The sequence below is a fragment of the Hippoglossus stenolepis genome, chromosome 14, assembly GCF_022539355.2.
Source record: "Hippoglossus stenolepis isolate QCI-W04-F060 chromosome 14, HSTE1.2, whole genome shotgun sequence".
In the NCBI taxonomy this organism is placed as follows: Eukaryota; Metazoa; Chordata; class Actinopteri; order Pleuronectiformes; family Pleuronectidae; genus Hippoglossus; species Hippoglossus stenolepis.
In genome coordinates this window covers 1,002,693-1,022,723 of record NC_061496.1, presented here as the reverse complement: position 1 = coordinate 1,022,723, position 20,031 = coordinate 1,002,693, and the positions used below count along the sequence as shown (strand labels likewise).

The 20,031-nt window shown below is 47.1% G+C and overlaps 1 protein-coding gene across 1 annotated transcript in view; it reads right to left on the bottom strand.

The window, feature by feature from the left end:
* The window catches only part of frem1b (Fras1 related extracellular matrix 1b), a 29,314-nt gene extending 13,872 nt beyond the window's left edge, over positions 1-15,442 (bottom strand). The window contains 19 exon segments of the mRNA XM_047342767.1: positions 113-301; positions 3,583-3,777; positions 3,955-4,207; positions 4,289-4,382; positions 4,531-4,739; positions 4,823-4,884; positions 4,887-4,989; positions 5,592-5,682; positions 5,750-5,946; positions 6,021-6,163; positions 7,091-7,435; positions 10,777-10,908; positions 10,975-11,083; positions 11,283-11,606; positions 12,037-12,236; positions 12,751-13,010; positions 13,379-13,473; positions 13,559-13,794; positions 15,160-15,442. Of these exon segments, the coding sequence (XP_047198723.1) occupies positions 113-301; positions 3,583-3,777; positions 3,955-4,207; positions 4,289-4,382; positions 4,531-4,739; positions 4,823-4,884; positions 4,887-4,989; positions 5,592-5,682; positions 5,750-5,946; positions 6,021-6,163; positions 7,091-7,435; positions 10,777-10,908; positions 10,975-11,083; positions 11,283-11,606; positions 12,037-12,236; positions 12,751-13,010; positions 13,379-13,473; positions 13,559-13,777 (3,220 nt within the window). The 5' untranslated portion in view covers positions 13,778-13,794; positions 15,160-15,442.
* Between the last annotated feature and the right edge of the window lie 4,589 nt (positions 15,443-20,031).

Below are 20,031 nucleotides of genomic sequence, written 5' to 3'. Positions count from 1 at the left end.
TGATGGATTCTCAGCCTCGAACCCTCAACCGTCACAACTTCAATCCAGATGTTCACCTTCAAACAGACGACCAGTGAACAATGTCCTCACAAACAGAGAAAGACCCACTGACCGACTCGGACTCCTGCGTTGCTCTTCTCAGATCCAGGCGTGGGCAGCGTGTTCTCCAGGAAGCCGTGCAGCGGCGGGGTCTCCAGGTGAAAGGTCAGCTGGTCCTGGGCGCTGTCGGGGTCTGAGGCCCCCAGGACCCCCCCACACAGACATGCTGAGGAGCCCTCGTCCACGACCAACAGGGACTCACCTGGGACAAGACACAAGCTGCTCAGTAACATGAGGACAGTTCACAAACGGCAGCTTCCTTAAGTTTATTTTGCCTGAAAAGAAAAACATGTTGAGTCTCAGTCTCGAGGATCGAGTGCGTCACAGCAGCTCGACTCTGTGTCTAACAGTCCTTCATGTGTGTAGTTCCAGGTTTGATCCAGTAGGTGGATCCTTCTCAGGACGACTTCAGTCACGTTTACACGTGGAGTTTGAAGTTCTGAACAGGTTCCATTTGCTGCGATGGTTTGAGCTGTTCAGGATCAACTGGGTCAGAGAAATGAGTTTCTTCTTTTGAATGATGCTCTCAGAGCTGGTGGAGAATTAACCTGAATCACTGACGTCCTGAAACAGACGTGGAAGCGATGAGGACACTTTCTCAGCTCCGATCCTGAAGCTTCTCAGGAATCAAATGTTCAAGAAGTGAGAAGAAACTAAATCAACCTCACTCCTCCATAGAAGAATGAAACACATCGGACTCAGTGTGGAATGTTTCTGTGTGTGACGATTTTTATGACGGATTCAAAAAACAAATCCGAACAATGCGTATTTGGTGTGTAAAGATCTGAACTAACTGTAAATCCTCCGTAGACCAGACACCACATCTCAGCTGGACCTTCGACTCTGTGGAACGAGGAAACAGCAGCTGAGGAGTCGCCCTGAAGGAGCTTGTGATCGACCAGTTAACTTCAAACAGGTGATCTGTTCGTGGTCCTTCATCCACTAGACGTCTTTTTTCAAGATGTCACAGTTTTAAAAGAGAAAACTATTAAATTCAATGTTTTTATAACGAGAAAATGAAACTTTGGAAATGATTCTTTCAACATCACGGTCGACACATGAGTCAAACAGTCGTCTGTGACCTTTTCAAACTCAGTGAATGTTTTCTAGTTTCTCTTCATCCGCTCATTCGTCCGTCCAACCTCCACATCTGTCCCACTGTCTGTCCCCCTCCGTCTCTCTCAGCTGATAATGAATAGGCACCATCTTGTTAATTAGGAAACACATCTGAACCTCACAACATGTTTATGTGCTCAGCGTCAATGTATAGAAATGTGCATATATATACACTGTGTTGTTATTAATGACAGACAGTCCTGGATCTGGCTGATAAACCAGCGTCCTGCGTCAATAAGAAACGAGGCGAAGCAGGATTCCTCGTTTCTCTGCGTTAATGCTCTTACTCTGCGTCTTTATTCACTGCTAATTAATTACACCAAGACCCCCACACACACACACCCACACACACACACACACCCTAACACCACCAAACCCGGCTCTGTTTGGCGGAGCCGGCGTTGAATGAATGGCGAGGTGTGCCTGCAGGATTAGAGTTATCCTGGTAGCAGTAATCCGCCGAGCGAGGCGGCGAGAACACATCGGCTATTGTGACCGAGGGAAGCGCTTCTTTTCTCTTTTACTTTCTAAAGACATTCATTGTCCACTGTCCACACACACACACGGGGACATGATTATCTCACCCAATAGGCTGCCAGCAAACAATACACAGATTTCACCTAAACACATCAGTGCCAACACACACACACACACACACACACACACACACACACACACACACACACACACACACACACACACACACACACTTTCATATAATATATCTTTGGTTCATTGTGTTTGTACAAACTTTATTTAAACTAATTTCCCTGAAATAATAAAATTACCCTTATTTAATAGATTCTGTTTTTATAAATTCAACAGAATCAGTTTCATCTTCATCAGCTGCAGAATTAAATTCATTCATGGAACAATTATTATAATTAAATGTATATTCCATTTTGCAGAATCACTAGTTAAACTTTGGGTACTTATGTAAACTTTGATCCTTAATACTTTTGGGATGTATGAATGCAGGACCAGGTACATGAGCAAGAACCCATTTCTATTCTTGGGCTCTCTGTCTTAAAATCAAGAATTATCATAATTTATTTATATGTCAGTTATTATTTTGTTTTAAGAAACTTAAAGAATGAACAATATGAAGAACAGGAATAATCAAAACTAAATTATTTCATCTGATGACAAAAACGCTGCAGAGAGAATATTTCACTGTTCTTAATAAAATCAACTCGACTGCAAATGTTTGTATCAAGAAATGAAAACTAATGTTTCAGCTGCACAGAAAAACAACCTGATGAAACAACGGGATTTACATGTTTCTCTTGTGTTGATGAGGATTATGTTGTGTTTCAAAATATAATATATTATATATAACATAACGTGTTCATCGGGATGATGTCGGCCCAATGGTTTAGTCTTTGTTTTGTAATTTCAAAAAGTGAAATAATCTGTTTGACATTTTCTAAACAAAAACAAAGACGATTTGAACGTAGGAGCAAACAAAAGAAGTTACCACAGATTGTTTGCAGTGTGTAAACAAAGACATACACACACACACACACACACACACACACACACACACACACACACACACACACACACACACACACACACACCAGTCATCCCAGTGTGTCCCAGTGGTCACTGGTCTCCATTGATAACCACAGAGCTCCTTCAATCCCTCTTCTTGGCTCCGACTCCATTGAGAACTATCTCCCTCCCCAGGAGAGAGAGAGAGAGAGAGAGAGAGAGAGAGTGTGTGTGTGTGTGTGTGTGTGTGTGTGTGTGTGTGTGTGTGTGTGTGTGTGTCGTACCCCTCCCCGTGCAGTGTGTGTTGGACTGATAGGTGACGGCGTGTCATCGGGGTCAGAGCTGCTCTGCTGCATTAAGAGGATTGTCAGCAGTGAAGACCAGGAGGTGTTGGCATCAACACACACACACACACACACACACACACACACACACACACACACACACACACACACACACACACACACACACACACACACACACACCTCATAAGACGACCAGACCGTCTCATTTGGGTTCGACTGAAGGCTGCAGTGGCTGAACTGAGACACAGGGGACATGTGCACCCGGTGAATCGTCCACGTTCCGTCTCTGTCTTCACTTCAAACAACAGGAAAGTGCTGAAGCTTTGAACGCTCATATATAAACAGCTGACTCGACACTTCCTCAGGTCGTCAGGGTCACACCCGTCAAGTCTGAGGTCGACTGTTCTTCTCTTGACAATAAGTTTACAAGTGATATATCTAATGATAGAATCAATAAGAGAATCTGGATGAATAGATTAAACGTGTGTTGGAGCATCATCCACCGTCACTGCACTTTTCTTGTCGAGGTGAAGAAGGTCACGAGGTCACAGAGAGGGAGACGTCTCACCCAGAGTGATGGAGGGGACTTTGTTGTTGACGGGGAGGACGGTGATGTTGAGGTCATACACGGGAAGCGTGCCGTGGAGGGGGACAGGTGGGGGCGGGGCGTCCCCATGGCAACAGCCTTCTGTCCCTCCAGCCTCGCCGTCTGAGATGATGAGGGTGACGGTGTCGAGCACCAGCTCGGGTCCGATTTCTCCTCCTGAACACAAATGAAATAAACAAAACATGTTACACAGCACAAACAAGAGGAGCAGGGTCATGTGACACAGGGTCATGTGACGTGTGGTCATGTGACGCGGGGTCATGTGACGCGGGGTCACGTGACGCGTGGTCATGTGGCGGGGTCATGTGGCGGGGTCACGTGACGCGTGGTCACCTGTGTGGACGTAGTAGACGTGTCCCTGCAGCACGTCCTGCTGGGAGAACTTGTCCACAGTCAGTCCGGCTCTCTGCAGCTCGCCTCGACCCGGAGTCCGTGCCAGCATGTAGGTCAGTCTGGAGTCGTCGCTGTCCCGGTCCGTCGCCGACAGGTAGTCCAGCGTCACCTGGACCCGCCCCCCCTCCTCACAGCTCAGCTCCCCCTGCAGACCTCCTCCCAGCTGGGGAGGCTCGTCGTTCATCGGCAGGACCTAAGGAGGGCGGGGGGGTCGTCACTGTGGTCACATGGTCACTATGGATTTGTTGTGAGTTCCTGCCGCAGGTAGACTCACCTGTATCGGTAAAACCACATGAGCCCAGTTCAGACCGTCCGTCACCTTCAGACTCAGCTCGTCCTCCGTGGTCTCAGAGTCGTCGTGGATGTACCTGCAGCAACATCAAACTTTATTAGTTAACTACAGACGAATAAACTACTGACGCATGGACGGATGACTTAGATGTTCAGATACAGATATATTCACCGAGCAGGTCCTCAGAAGGATAGAAGAACACTCTCATTCACACAGTGTCTCACCTGAGTCGAAGTCCTCTCAGGTCGTGCAGAGTGAACCCGTCTCCCTGCAGCAGCGTTCGTCCCTGCAGCTCCAGTCGGCCGTGGCGAGCCGTCCTCTGGAGCTCCGCCCTCAGCGCCTCCTCGCTGCTGTCTCGGTCCCGGACCAGGACGTGCTCCTCGGTCAAAAAGGCTTCGCCGCCCTCCTCCACCCGCAGCAGGTTGGTGAAGGCCTGCGGATCCACAGCAGGGGTCAGAATCTGGACCTTCACACTAACTCTATCCTGTGTGGTACGTGGTGAGTGTGACCTCTGACCTCTGGGGCCTGGTCGTCCACGGGGGTGACGGTGATGTTGAAGAGGAGGCCGGAGATGCTGCGCCGTGGTGGTCGCTGACGGAGAAGACGAACTGGACGAAGAGCGGTGCCGGGCCGATGTCCTCCACAGGAGGCATGAAGCCCACTTTCATGTGGTTCACTGCATGCTGGGAGAACAGGGGGATTCATGTTAAATGTGTGTGTTTCAGGATACAGTAACATGTGTGTGTGTGTGTGTGTGTGTGTGTGTGTGTGTGTGTGTTTCAGGATGCAGTAACCTGTGTGTGTGTGTGTGTGTGTGTGTGTTTCAGGATGCAGTAACCTGTGTGTGTGTGTGTGTGTGTGTGTTTCAGGATGCAGTAACACGCGTGTGTGTGTGTGTGTGTGTGTGTGTGTGTGTGTGTGTGTGTGTGTGTGTGTGTGTGTGTGTGTGTGTGCCTGTGTGTGTGTGTTTCAGGATGCAGTAACACGTGTGTGTGTGTGTGTGTGTGTGTGTGTGTGTGTGTGTTTCAGGATGCAGTAACACGTGTGTGTGTGTGTGTGTGTGTGTGTGTGTGTGTGTGGGTGTGTGTTTCAGGATGCAGTAACACGTGTGTGTGTGTGTGTGTCAGTGTGTGTGTGTGTGTGTGTGTGTGTGTGTGTGTGTGTGTGTGTGTGTTTCAGGATGCAGTAACACGTGTGTGTGTGTGTGTGTGTGTGTGTGTGTGTGTGTGTGTGTGTGTGTGTGTGTGTGTGTTTCAGGATGCAGTAACACGTGTGTGCTGTGGACCTGTGTGAAGGACTTTAACACGGGCACCATGTGGTCCCTCCTCATGGCGTTGGCGGTGTCTGTGTAGAACAGACGTCCTGCGTCCATCAGCCTGAAACACAAAGAGGATGAGAAGCTGTTTGTTCTCATGAGCCTGAACAGGAGGTTCCCGTGTTTACCCAGGATGCAGTGGGCTGAAGCAGGGCTGCGTGACGGTGTAGCTCAGGTCCGTGGTTGGATGTTCTCTGTCTGTGAAGTGGAGGTGGGACTGAGTGACGTAAACCACCTCCGTCTCCTTCACCGTCAGAGAGCGCACGCTGCCGGACGCCTCCACCGGGAGCTGGTCCTTCACCGGGAACACGTGGATGACCACCGTCTGTAACACGGACAGAAAGTAAGACAGAGTGTCTGTGTGTGTTTGTTCTCACGTGCTTCATGTGTCTGACTCACATATGTCTGCGAGAGGTTGGGCGGCTGGTGGCTGTCGGACAGCGTGAGGTCGAAGGCGTCCTCGAACAGCTCGTCTCCAGAGTGCAGGTAGAACATGTGACCCTGCAGCAGGTCCCTCTGCAGGAAGCTGTCCACAGGAACTCCTGCACAGGAAGTGACGCCACGATGACGAGCGCCAACACGAAACCTCGTGTGCAGCAACACACTCCAGTGTTCGTTAACAACTGTACGTCCATGAGGAGACGTTTAGAGAAGCTGCAGCGAACGATGTCATTATTATAATACTTTTACTAAATGTATAGAATCTTCTCTTATTATATTATTGACATATTATAATAAATACTATTGTGGAATAAGTGATCAGCTGTTTATTGATTTACTTTTGATCGAGCTCTGATCTTAGCGACTGTTTTAATCATTTTATAATATTATAATATATAATATTTATTTAGTTTTGACCCTTTCCATTCTTATATTTCTGCTCGAAAGCTTTGTGCCCTTCTTACATTTTATCTTTGAACTGTTACCTTCAATTCTTTACTTTTAACTTGCAAAGCACCTTGGACCTGTGTGTAATTAATAAATTGTATTATTATTACATTATTATTTATAAATATATATAATACTATTTTATCTACATGCAGGGACAATATGTATATTTTATTTTTGTACTTACACAACATGATACTTTATGAGGGTTCCTACATTTTGTATTGCAGCTGAGGCACACTGATGATGATAAATGATAAATATTTGGTTTTCTTTATTTAAAATTACTTTATTTTATGACATTTTTCTGGCGTCAATACGAAGATGTTAGATTTTTGTTCTGTTTCATCAGAAAAAATCTAAAGTGAAACATTTAAAAACCTACGAAGAAGTTAAAACATCAGATTTAATGTCTGAAATCAATTTGAAACATGATGTGTTTCGAGCTCTGATGTTTTTGGACGTGCAGACTTTCTGTATTTCTATCTTTTGTCTGAACTCGTGACCTTTGACCTGGACTCCTCCCACACATAATACATGTTCTTGGCGTTGATGGCGTGTTTCTGAGTTTCCTCCCTCACCTGCCTCTTGGGCGGACGTCTTCCTGACCAGCTGCCCCGCCCGGGGGGAGGAGACCACCTGGTACAGGATGTAGTCGTCGCTGGAGTCCAGGTCGGAGGCCAACAGCATCATCTCCTCCAGCCTCACGGCGCCGCCCTCCTGCACCTCCACCGCCACGTTGTTGATGAGGAACGGCGGTGAGTCGTCCTTGGGCAGGATGTTGATGGGGAACTTGTGTCGGATGCTGTGCCGGCCATCGCTGATGCGGAAGACGACGTGGTCGCGTGTGGTGTCGCTGTCAGAGTGATGGTAGACGACCACGCCCTCCCTGAGGTCCTGCACTCGGAACATGAACGCCTTCCTGTCTGGGAAACGCAGGACGCAGGTGAACTGAAACAGGATTATATAGCAGTTAAATCTCATAGTCGTATAATAATAAATGAAAACATCCAAACAATCCCACAAAGGATTATTATGTGTTAAAAACCTCACTAACACAGACGCATCATTCAGAACAGTATCAATATATATATACGTTCTCTTCATATATATATGAGGAGAACGTGAGAACTTCATCAGGATGTGAACTTCCGAGATTATCAGAACAATTAGAGCTTTCAAACTTCCTGACATCACACGAGTTGAACTGCCAGACACCGAGTGTGAAACAGAAACAACACGTCAACAACTGACTGTGGCTTAATATTAATTATAATTAACTTCACGTTCTAAAATTATAATTATTATACAAAAGCAACACACAAGCGTAAATCGCTCAATTTCACAACTCCATTTTATCTGTGTAGCGCCACATCATATACGTTATCTCAAGGATTATCTTTTTTATCTGTCAATACAATAGGAAACATGTTGGTTTTAATTTATAAGTAAATATAGTGTAGATGCAGTTTTTGTATCTTTAGCTGGAGCTTAGTGAAAATAATTCATTCTATTGATAACTTTTATTGTGAAAGTCAGATTTGTATCTGATATCGATGTCAGGATGAAGAGTTGGACTAAAGATGAGAAACTTGTGTGTCCTACATAAATGAAATATAGGCCACGTCCATCTGTCAGCTCTCTGCTGCTGGCTGGCCTCCCTCACACCGTACAACAGCGCTAACAGCGGAGCGTCACATGACTGGCGTCCTACTGGCGGACATGTGTTGTTGTCAGCGGACGCCTCCAGTTTCCAGCCAAAGCTTCGCACTTTGATTCAATTACCGTCCCCGACACATGCGCTGCTTTTTCTCCCATTGTCACTTGGAAATAACAAGTTTCTCTTAGCGCCTGAAGGCGCGGCGAGGCGCTGGCTGGGGTTTGTGCTGTGAACACCGGTGGGGTAAAATGTGGCGTCCTTCCCGGTGGCCGTCCCGTTGCCAGGATGGGGGGCTTCCTGTCTCCCTGCGTTTGCCAGAGAGACAGAAGGGCAAGGTCAGCAGACAGATTGAGAGACGAGCGGTCGCGAGCCCGAACCTCATTAGCAACTTTACCGAGGGGAACCGGCTACTGGTCCAAGTGATAGAAACAACTTGGTAATTGGGCCCAAAGGTGGCGTTGGGCAACAGGCCCATAAAGGAAAAAACGAGCTGGGACGACTCAGTGTGTGTGTGTGTGTGTGTGTGTGTGTGTGTGTGTGTGTGTGTGTGTGTGTGTGTTTCAGACAGGGAGTGTGTGGTGGGACAGGCAGCCATCCATTTGGCTGAAGGCGTTGGACGGAGCCTGCAGTGACTGTCCCCCCACGCTTCAGCGTCACCGCCCTCGAGTCGCAGCACCGAGGGTCAGCAGCAGCTTCCTCGTCCCCGGAGACACAACTCCACCGGAGGATCCACTAACTGCCTCCTACAGGCCGCACGCACAACACGTGTGCAGAGCGCCGCCAAACTTTTGTCGGCTTCCTGCTTCTGAACGAGAGCAGCAGATGAACAGAGTCTGAACCGAGGAGGAGGAGGAGGAGGAGGAGGAGGAGGAGGAGGGTGGAAACCTGCCTGATGGGACAAGTTTCACTTCCAACTAAAACACTGTTAAACAGAGACAATCAGCTGCGTCTCTTCATCACGTCTGTAAACTCAATATGTTTTAGGTTCATGGTCGAACTTCAAAACTTTACAAAGTTTACAAAGGCCTCGACAAAGTTTTACAATTCTTGATTATAGATTATAATGAATTACAGATCTCTGAATTACTGACACTCCGTAATAACAGGTTTACTTCTTTGCTTCTTTTTGCCTCAGGCTTCGAAACTCAACCAATAGAGGAATAATTAAATAATTTAAAATGAATTATTAGTATTAAAGTATTATTCTAAACCGCCATCACTTGTTCTGTGTTTGTGTTTATTTGTTACGGCAGCAGAAAGAGTTTCAGGTTTGAAATGCAGATGAAGAAACGACACTGTAAACACACACGACTGTCTGGACACATTCCTCATGTTCTTTATACCTGAATTTGTGTTGAATATAAGTTGTGAGGATTCTGTTCTGCACTTTCATAAGCTGCTGTGATAGAAATGAGAATTGGTCAAATTGGTTCAAGGCCTTTTATATTTCCAGTTACCTCCCAGTTGAAGGAAGGTTGAAGGTTTACCATGTGTGTCGGATTTTGTCTATTTTTTCATTTATTTAAATTTATTTCATTTTATTTTATCTGTATTTGCATCAGGAACATTTTCTCTTATTTTTTCATATTTTCAATGTTAAAAAACTAAACCAGCTGCTGGAAACAGAGAAGCTGCTCAGCGAGCCACGGGTTCAAGGAAACGAGCCGGAGACTCAGCAGAAGACAAACTGTCCTGTTTCTAAACGTCTGAAGGAGCCATGAAAGGTTAACTCCCTGCCTGAGCCCCCCAGGGCCCCTGCCCCCCCCCGCTCAGAGCTGGTAGCATGAAAACCTGTTTGGGGACAGTGCATCTGCTCCCTGTGCACGGTGGCATGAAATAGCATAAGTCCCTCCAATCTGCTCGCTGCCGCTCCCGTTAGAGACAAAGAGGCCGTCTCCCTACGCGCTGGGCTGGAAGGGACAGACGTGGACGGAGAGCGAGGCAGCAGCAGCCTCTGCGCCGCCACGGCCCCTGGCCAACCAAGTGGCCGCGGCCCCATTTTACACCTGATTAGGAAACACATGCAGGGCCACTAGACATATGCTCCCCCAGCCACACCACGGTCCCTGACGGATGGGCGACACATGGAGCAAAAAGGGCGGAAAAGGCCAGACCACGTTCTCGGGGAATTCCCAGGGCGGTGTGCGTGTCGGAATACCAGCACAGGATTAAAGGGCCGAGGTTTAACTCCTGGGTCGTCTCATGGAGATGAGACTCCTCAGTCTATGTGATGACATTCAATTCCTTTTCATTGTGCTCCTACAGTTCTTAAGTTCTTCTCCTCTTTCCACCTGGGAGCACATGAGCTGCTTGAGGGAAACTAGAATCACCGGCACCGGTTTCAATCCACATACGTTTCTTTACCCAGACTCATGTGAGGTCACGGTGACCTTTGACCTCTGATCGCTGACCACAGAATTCTATACAGATCATCCAACTGAACATATGAAGAAATTCCATCGGGACGTTTTAGAGAAATCAGCCACCGGGTGTTGATTAATTAGAAACAGGGTCTAACAAACCTGCAGAACATCTAGTGGATATTTGCAGTACTGCATGTTTTATGCTGGAAACGGTCTGGTGACCCCATGACCTCTGACCCCTCACCTCTGACACTGAGCCGACCGTGCAGGGGACCGTCCACCGCCACCAGGTGGACACCATCGATGTTGTCGTTGTCGACGATCTGCAGCTCCTCCCAGGTGATTGGTCGAGACTGACCCTCCAACAGGTCCAGACCTGAGAACAACAGATAAATAAAACCTGCTGACTTCAACACGACCGACCTCAGGATCTGTTTCTTACCCATGTTCCAGGAGACTCTGGGTGCGTTTGTTTCCGCCACCCGGATGGAGATGTGCACCATGATGGGTGGGCTGGTCATATAGGAGCCGTCTATAACCTGGAACTCCACCTATCAGAAGATTCAGGGGCAATTAATGGCTGGAAATATTACTTTTAATGACATAGATGGAGAATATAAACATATTTAAACAGGATCTATGCAAGTTCTTGCTGCTACGCTACATTTCCAGCATTATCATTTCTAGTTGTTCATTGACTAGAAGAAGTTCAGCATCAAACTTCATTTGATCATCAACACGCTCCAGTACCTCATAGTTCCTGCGATGTGATTGGCTGCCGTTGGGCGGCTGGTAGGCCACCTTCATCTCGTGGAGGTCCTGCCAGGTGAACGACCCGACGGGCTTGGTGTGGTCGTCCAGGTGGGTGACGTAGCCCTCGGGGGGCGGGACGGTCACGTTGAAAACCAGCCTCTCCTGCGGCGTCTCGTGGTCGTTGGCGTCCAGGGCGGCGGTGGTGAGCGGCGTGAGGATGAACTGGTCCACCTCCAGGATGAAGGAGGCCATGAAGGCGGCCTGGGGCGGCTGGTTCTGCATCGCACCGTGGATCAAAACTGGTAACCACACCGCCTCCGACTGGGAGCAGAGCAAAGTGAAGACGAAAGAAAAACTTTAAAAAATCTCTTTTAGGACGTGAACATTTAACACAAGTCTCACAAAGGAATCAACACATGATGTGATGATGCAGAAACACTCAGACGTGTTGGAGATGACAGATCTGCTAACAAGAGCATTTTAACATCATAGACTTACAACACATGCACAGATCTACGTGAAGTGAGATGTCACACTCCGACTGCCAATAAACTTCTCAAAGTCTGAGAGGAACTAAAACATCCACTTCCAACTTGGATATGACAGAAATGTACTTTATCAACTAAAGCACTTTATTACATCTCTTCTCTAAAAGTTATTTTCCTCCAACGCTCTGTTTTCTACACTGGTTGCCACTGAAATATAAAATCTAAATCAGTGTATCAATCCAGGTTCTGGCTGGTGCTCGTACCTCCAGCAGGGCCCGTGTGCTCTGCTCCCTCAGCTCCACCCTGATGGGGATGTAGTCGATCTCTGGCGATGGAGGACTGAGGTGCTGGTACTTCAGCCCGGAGCTCAGGAAGTCCTGGCAGCTGGTTTTCAGGAATCGAACCTCCTTGGTGTCATGGCGACAGGGTTTGTTTCCCGGACAGAGCGCCGCCGTCTCTCTGCCTGAACCCGAGTTTACAGAAGTGGTTCAAACAAAGTGTCGAGCAGAGACGCAGCTTTACACCAACAACTACGTCTTACTTTCTGTTTTAATAAACAATTTTTCCCAATTTAAGTATCTATTGTTTTATTTTTATTGTGTTTTTACATTTTACAATTGATCACATTTTCTTTTTATATTTAAAAAAATATTATACAATTTTATTTTTGTTATTTTTGTTTAATTATCAGTTTGTTTTTTCCTCAGCAGATTTCACCATTTCTCACTGTTTCATTTAGTTTTTATTGCATTAAGTGAATAAAGTTTGTTTGTAATAATTATTATTGTTAGATTTAATAGTGATGAGTGTTCATTTATGACGTTAGGACATAAACTACATAATAATGAATCCTTTTTAGAACAAATCATCTAGTTGGTTTGATTAGGAGAGATCTTCATCAGTGCTGTCGTCATGGTTACCTGCAGTGCAACACGCTGAGTGTGTAGCAGCACGTGATGTGTCCAGATGTGTCGTACCTTTCCTCAGCGTGGCGTCCTCCTCCCTCACCAGCTGACCCAGCGCCGGGACGTTGGTGTCGGTGGTCGTCAGCCTGACGGTGCAGACGAGGTCGGCCGTGGTCCTGATGCGGAGCACGGAGCCGTCGATGGCGTTGGACAAAGCGTAGAACTGAGGAACCACCAGAGGAACGAGGCCCAGCTCCACCACAGCAGAGCCCGAGTCCAGGACCCGCACCAGCAGGACCAGCGTCTCCACCAGCGTGTCTGAAGACGTGAACCTCCACACACACACACACACACACACACACACACACACACACACACACATATTATTTCAAATACTCCAAACTTTACTGGAAGTTTCTAAATTACTTCTGACATAAATTCAGATTTAAACCATTAAATCAAAACAGATTACAGCTGACGTCCTCAAATTCTGATTCTGAAAATCACTGTCAACTGAAAATCACAGGTTTGAAGGTTTGTGAAGCAGCAGCAGGTTGTCGGGTCCGACTCATTCACAGGAACATGTCAGTGGTTCAGTTCATGTCTGAAAACATCTGTTCTATTAATCAATGATTTATTAATTATGTGTTTAAATGACTTCTAGTTTCAGATGTGTCACTCCAGCCACACTGATTCTAACCTGTAGACTCTGAGCATCACCGTGTCCTCGTCCAGCAGTGGACTCCCGTTGTGGACGTATTGGACCTCGTCCTCCAGGAAGCTGCAGTCGAACACCTGCAGACGACAGATGAAACCCTCAGAACACGGAATGTGTGCTGGTTCTGTTTGTACCGGCGTTCACCACAGACATCGTCCTCACCTGTGGCGTGAGCCGGCCCACTCTCTGGGTGACGGCTTCGTTCATCACCACCTCCACCTTACAGTCTGCGCCCGGATCCACGCTGATCTTCAGCTCTTTCTCTGTGACGAACACCGAGCGACCCCTGGCGACCTCCACGCCCGAGTTCACCACAACCAAACTCCCGCTGCAGACGGCCGTCACGGCCAGCAGCCGCAGCAGCACGCCGAGGGCAGCCATGTTAGGAGGTTGGGATTCTGGTTTCACAGGTTCAGGGGAGAAAAGTTGTTGTGATGGAAAGAGAGGACTTCAGGTCACATCCTCATCCTCTGCAGACGAGAGTTTGATCAACCTGCTTCCCAACAAACACTGAGTCCACTTCATTTGAAACTATGTTTGTGTGTGGAATCAAAACGTGTCGACACTGTGACTGTTCATTAGAAAGCCAAGACGAGCAGGGGTCAGGGGTCAGGGGTCAGGGGTCGAACCGCCCTGACAGGACCAACACCCTTTTCTCTTTACAGCTGTCAACAAAAACAAGTCTGTGCCGAGTGTTGTTGTTGACGTCATTTGAGAAAAGTTTGTGTGGACGGTGGATTTAATGAATTTAACAAATTGAACTTAAGTGGAAGCGTCTGAGAGCCTCTCACTGATTTGACCTACATCCTACCTCTCCTCACAACCTGCTGGGTTTCATTAAAGTGGAAATCTGTTGCTGGAGCTGTTGGCTCTGTGTTTGGTCTCCACCTCCTCCTGAAGGAAATATCTGCTAAACCAAAACCAACAATAGAACCAACAGTTTTCTCAAAGGTTCCTGTTCACAGTAAAAGTCCAGGCTGGAGTTTTCTGTTTAAATCTGCGACTGACGAACAGAAGCAGAGCTGCTGATGACTCTCAGATTTACGATGGATTTACGATCTCTTCACATTACGCATTTCATCCGTTGATATACAAAGTACTGATTAAAGAAGCTTTAAGATAATTCTCATGTAAATCCAGTCAAGCTCCTCAGAACCTTTGGACTTTTCCAAACTCTGAATCTTCTCATCTTTACCCCGAATCTAACAAATTGAATCTGTCATAACTACAAAGAATCCTGATCAGGTTTAACTACGACTTACAGCCTCACACTCAGATGGTCTTCCTCCGAGTCCATTCGACTGTTCAAAGCCACACAACTCCTCTAAATCCTCCAAACTCCCAGCATGCAGCTGACTGACGCCACAGCACACTCCTGGCCGGAAAACGCTTTCACCCTCCATTTCACTCCAAACTAAAGCCCACTGCAGGAAACGAGAGGTTAATCTGCGCGACCCAGCGGAGGTGCTGGAGGTGGCGTGGGACAGGCGGCGGGGGGGAGGGGAGGTGTTTCCTAGATCAAAGCAGGGCACCAGCTGGAGCCGGCGTGTCACTTCTCATCCGACCAGACGAGCGTCGCTTCGTTAGGCCGGACTTCTTTACCCTGAGAGAGTTGACCTCGCAGGGAAACCACGGAGCTGAGGAGCTTCACTGTGTTGTTACAGGAAGTTACAGAAAGTGTTTGTCTCTTGTTATCAGAGCAGGTTTGAGACCGAAGCTCTTACATCTTTGTTCAAGGTTGAAAAGTTGAGAATGAAACTCACCGCAGACACCGAACTGAGCAGGTGATCAAACCGGCCGCTGCTCCTGGAGAACGGGTGGAGTTTACTCACGTGACGACCTCCAGTCAACGAACCATCCTGTGACCAAACTCCTAGTTCAAGGTGGAAGTTGAATTTACTGTAATTCTCAGGACTAACCTCACTGTGACGTTCTCATCAAACAACAAAGTTTACTTCAGTTTCTTGAAGGATCTTAAAGCAGAAGAGAAATGTCTCCGCTGCAGATGAAACAGATTTCCCTGCGTCTCTCAGAGGAAGGAGTTTGATCTCACCTGGACGTCCTGATGTCTCTGCAGAGACGACTGAATGTTGGACGAGCTGAGACGTTAAATGATCCAGCAGCTGCTGCGTTGGCTGGAAGTGAGTCACTGCGGCTGAATGGGAAACACAGAGTCCTACAGTTCTGAATGAAGCAGGATAATTAAGTTCAGATTCAGACCCACTCAGCCCTTTGAACGTCTCAGATCTGCTGACTGTGTCCTCGTCCACGGCTTTTAAACTGGATCCTATTCACTCTGAGTATTTACTGATTCCTTCACATTTACTGAACAGCACAAGATACTACGACTGAAATGGTTCAGATCCAGTTTGATTCCATGCAAACAGGGTGGAGATGATGTCAGAGAAGAACGAGTCATTCACCAAACCAAACAGGAGAGAGATCAGAAACAACCGGACGACCAGCGGACGATTCAGCGGCTGCATCCTTCAGAGGACGAACCGAAGGACGAACCGAAGGACGAACCGAAGGACGAACCGAAGGACGAACTGAAGGACACTAGAAAAACACTTCTTGTCCAAAGTCTGATGAATCCTGGGAAACTTTGGGCCGAGAAGGATCCACATGTTGGAGCCTTTGAAATGTGGCCCCTGAATTGAAAACACAGCTAATATGACTCCAGCCGTTATCTGTACTTTACAACTGAACTAGCATTAGCATTAGCTACATACAGAGGCTAACAACTCGTTTCCTCAGTTTCATCAGAAACAGCAGCCGGAGAAACATGAGGTGAAAATCTGACGTTTTGGTCTGAACCACAGACTTTAAATAAAGATGGACGACATGTCGGCTCCCAAACCTGAAGCCAAATCATCTCAATCGCCCCCTGGTGGCTGGCTGCAGCATAGGTCACTAACCTCCTCCATGTTAGCAGATGGGACATGGACCCAACTGAAAAACCAGAGTAGACGTTAAATATAAGTTTGTAAAGATGTTTCTGTCATTTCAGGTCGTTCATATCTCTCTGTGTTTCTGATCAGTTTGGATTGAATCAGTTATTCGATGATATTAAAACAGGCTGAGACGTCATGATTGACAGCTGACACTGACTCCTGATTGGTCGAGTGTGTGTGGGCGGGGCCTTGATACCACGTCCCTGTACAAGTTTATTGGTTCATTACAAACTGTCTTTCCAAGTTGACGTCTTCGTCTTCTACGTGTACGGCTCCTCTTCTTCATCCTGAGATGTTTGTGTTCTTCCGGTTTCACGTCACGTGTTAGAAACCTCATCAACACGTCCACTCGCTCTCTCAGTGTTTAGTCGTAAGTTCATCGTCACTATGTGAGTTTATCTATTTGTTTATTTCTGTAAATCTAAACTCTAAGGGATCTGACCCTTGTACACAAGTTTATTTGTGTTCGTACAAAAGTTAAGTTGTTTGTTCGTGAGTTAATGTGTTTAAACATGAAATAAAGCGTCAGTTTGTTCATCTGTTCAGATTTGAAACGTTTGGATGAGTTTTCAGTGAATCTGCAGCAGGTCTGAGGTGCAGCTGCAGAACTCAACACTGATCATCACGTGTCTGTTCGTCTGTCTGTGAGTTTCACTGTGAGTTGATCCCTGAGTTCCTGTGTGAGTTTCTGTCTTTGTGTTCATGCAGAGTTGAGATGCAGGTTTGCAGCAGCTCTGCGCTGCACAGAAAGTTTCCACTGAACTCCCGCTGCTCTAATCACATCCTCCGCCTGTAAAGCTGAGGAGACACACTTCCATGGAGGAGTGTGATTACAAGCCTGCGAGTGTTTTAAACAAGAAAGAGGCCAAAGACGGAAGAACCGGGGAATCAAAGGAAGGAAATCCATTCATTTTCCTCCAATCTGAGTTCGGTCTCTGCTCCAGGCCCGTTGGAGGTGTGTGTCGGCACCAGAGCAACAACCAAGTGTGTGTGTGAGTGTGAAGCTGGTTGGCACCTACCTCCAGTTGTTGGGAGCTCCTGTGTTCGTCTCCGTCTTCTTCACCTTCTGTGCACGCTCAGAGGAAGAGGAATGCTGTCACACATAACACTTCACTCTCACCGTTTGCCACCACCCCCCATTCAACAGCTCACCGTCACCCAGAGACGTCTGGCATCCAACAACACAGAGGGGGTACACTGTGAGATAGGGAGAACAAAGGGCGAGCAAGATCCCTCCACTGGTGGAGTCCTAAAGCCAAAACCACAGAGAGAGAGAGAGAGAGAGAGAGCAGACAGGAAATGTGCTGTGAGGATTCCAGGACTTTTTTTTTACAGCCCCCGTCTTCCTCTCTCTCTCTCTCTCTCTCTCTCTCTCTCTCTCTCTCTCTCTCTCTCTCTCTCGTTTCTGGTCTTTTCTTCACCAAACACCTGAACACGTGATTTAAAGGCTCTGTCCTGAAAACATGTGCACGTGACACATGCACGTGAACCCAACAATCAGCTGACCAGGAGGACGGACGTGGAATTTACACTCGTGAAAAACTTCAAACTGAAACAAGACAGAAACGTTGATGCTGGAAGATTCTGGATCTACAGCAGAATATTAAGGCCACTTACAGAGAAACCAGAAGAATAAAGCGGAAATATTAGGAGATTATATTTAGTCTCAGGACTTTGAAAAGATTGTGTAACAAAGTTATTCTGAAGAAAGAACCACAGACTCATAAACATACAACTTTCCCACATTGGATCATATTCTACGTTCCGCTCCTTCTAATCCCGATGACATCACACATTCAAACATTCTGCTTCAGATGGTTAAGATCAGTTTGGTTTTGTAATCTGTGGTTAATCAGATTTGTACCAAAACCGTGGGGATGAATTTAATCCTGAAGGTTCGACATTCAGCACAGAATGATCCAGATGTGCTAAGTTGTGGTTAAAGAACTAAAACACATGGTTAAAGTTGGACAGAGGTCGAGGTTACTGTTGATAAGAGCTTTGCCAGCTCTGGAATCTCCTCGTCTTTCCAAGGTGACGTCTTCGTCTTCTACGTGTACGGCTCCTCTTGCCCACGATCGGTCATCAGGACCAACTCTGATCCATCGTTTAGCAACGTCTGAGTTGTTCCATGTTTTAATGCAGGAGCTGTTCATGTGCTCGGAGGGAATAGAATTCGTTTCTTGAAGACGAATCCGGCTTGTGAAGCAGAGCTGGTGTTTGAGTCTGAGCGTTTAAACACATGTTTGTCAGAAACCACAGAGCAGCGGTACAGAGCGTGGGGGGGGGGTCTGATCGCTGAGAAAAACATCCAGCAGGAAGGAAATCTGCTTCTTCTCTCTGAGCCTCTGAGGAGCGACACATTCCGACCTGGATCTCCAGCCTGGACCAGACCGGTCTCCTCGATGACGTCTCTCAGCTGATTGGTCGAGGTCAGGCCGTCAGTCGTCATCAGGTCGACACTGAGGCCAATCAGGAATGTGATGAGGCCGATGGGCTCGGCCGTTTGTCATCTTGTTTTCTGCTTCAGCTGTTGTCATCAGTTACTGATGTGAAAACAAAGCTTCTCCTGCAGATCAGCAGTTCAAACATCTCCACGTAACAACACTGATCCTTCAAACAACTGAAAAATATGATCCTATCCATTAGATTCTGAACCTTGTGACCTGAAACTGATTTAAAAAATATTATTTTTATAGAAAATTAATCATTAAAGTATTTTTTTATGCAAAAATGGTAAAATGTTTTTTGGGGTCAAAACAAGATAAACACGTTTTTTAGGGGAAATAAATCATTAAAACTTCAGATCATGTGTCGTGATTTTATTATTTCATCAGCTTCAGTGTGAGTCCGCTGATGAAAATGAATTTGTTTGGCGAATTCAAAAGAATTAAAATGACCAAAAATACAGGAAAGAAAAGGAGAACAAAGTTTTTTAATTTCCTGCCGTGACCCCGTCAGTCGGAGAGCAGATACAGAAAGTTGTGTAAAAGTCGGAGCGTGTCTGTCGGACTGGATTTAGATTCATTCGGAGGCGTCAGTGCCAGAAACGTCGCTGCGGCTCTGACTTGATTTCCAGTCGACTGTCCGGCGCTCTCTGATCACTTCTGACTGCTACCCTTTGCGTGGTGACTTTGGACTTTGCCACGGCGTTTGGCCTCGTGCCCACCTCCTCGGGCCCGAGGCCCCTGTCAGCCTGACGCCGTGACTCCTCCACCGCCTGAAATTAATTTCCCTTCCTCACTGACCCATAATTAAATCCTGGAACAGTCTGTTCCGACGAGCGGAGGCAGGAAACAAACAAGAAGAATTATTCTGCTGTTACTTTGTTGGCCATGAATTCTGTGAACATTTCGTCCTTGTGATCACGGAGCGATGGATTCTCTGGGTGTTGAATCTGCAGAGGTGGAGCTTTCCCTCTGCTGGCGGCCGACACCTTCTAACAGCTCTGTTGGCCGGGAAAGTGAGAACCAGTCGGCGCTGCTTTGAAAGACACTTTTCTGGAGTTCAGTAATTATCAGGTAAGCAGACACCCCTCCAGTTTCTGCAGCGCCGCTTTACAGCCACAAATAACGTGAGAGATTAAAGCAGCTCGGGTTTGGAGCCGTCGACCGAAGCCTCTCCGCCGGCGGCGAGTTGGCAGGAGAATCAGAGCAGGCCGCTGCCAGCCTCGTGGCACCG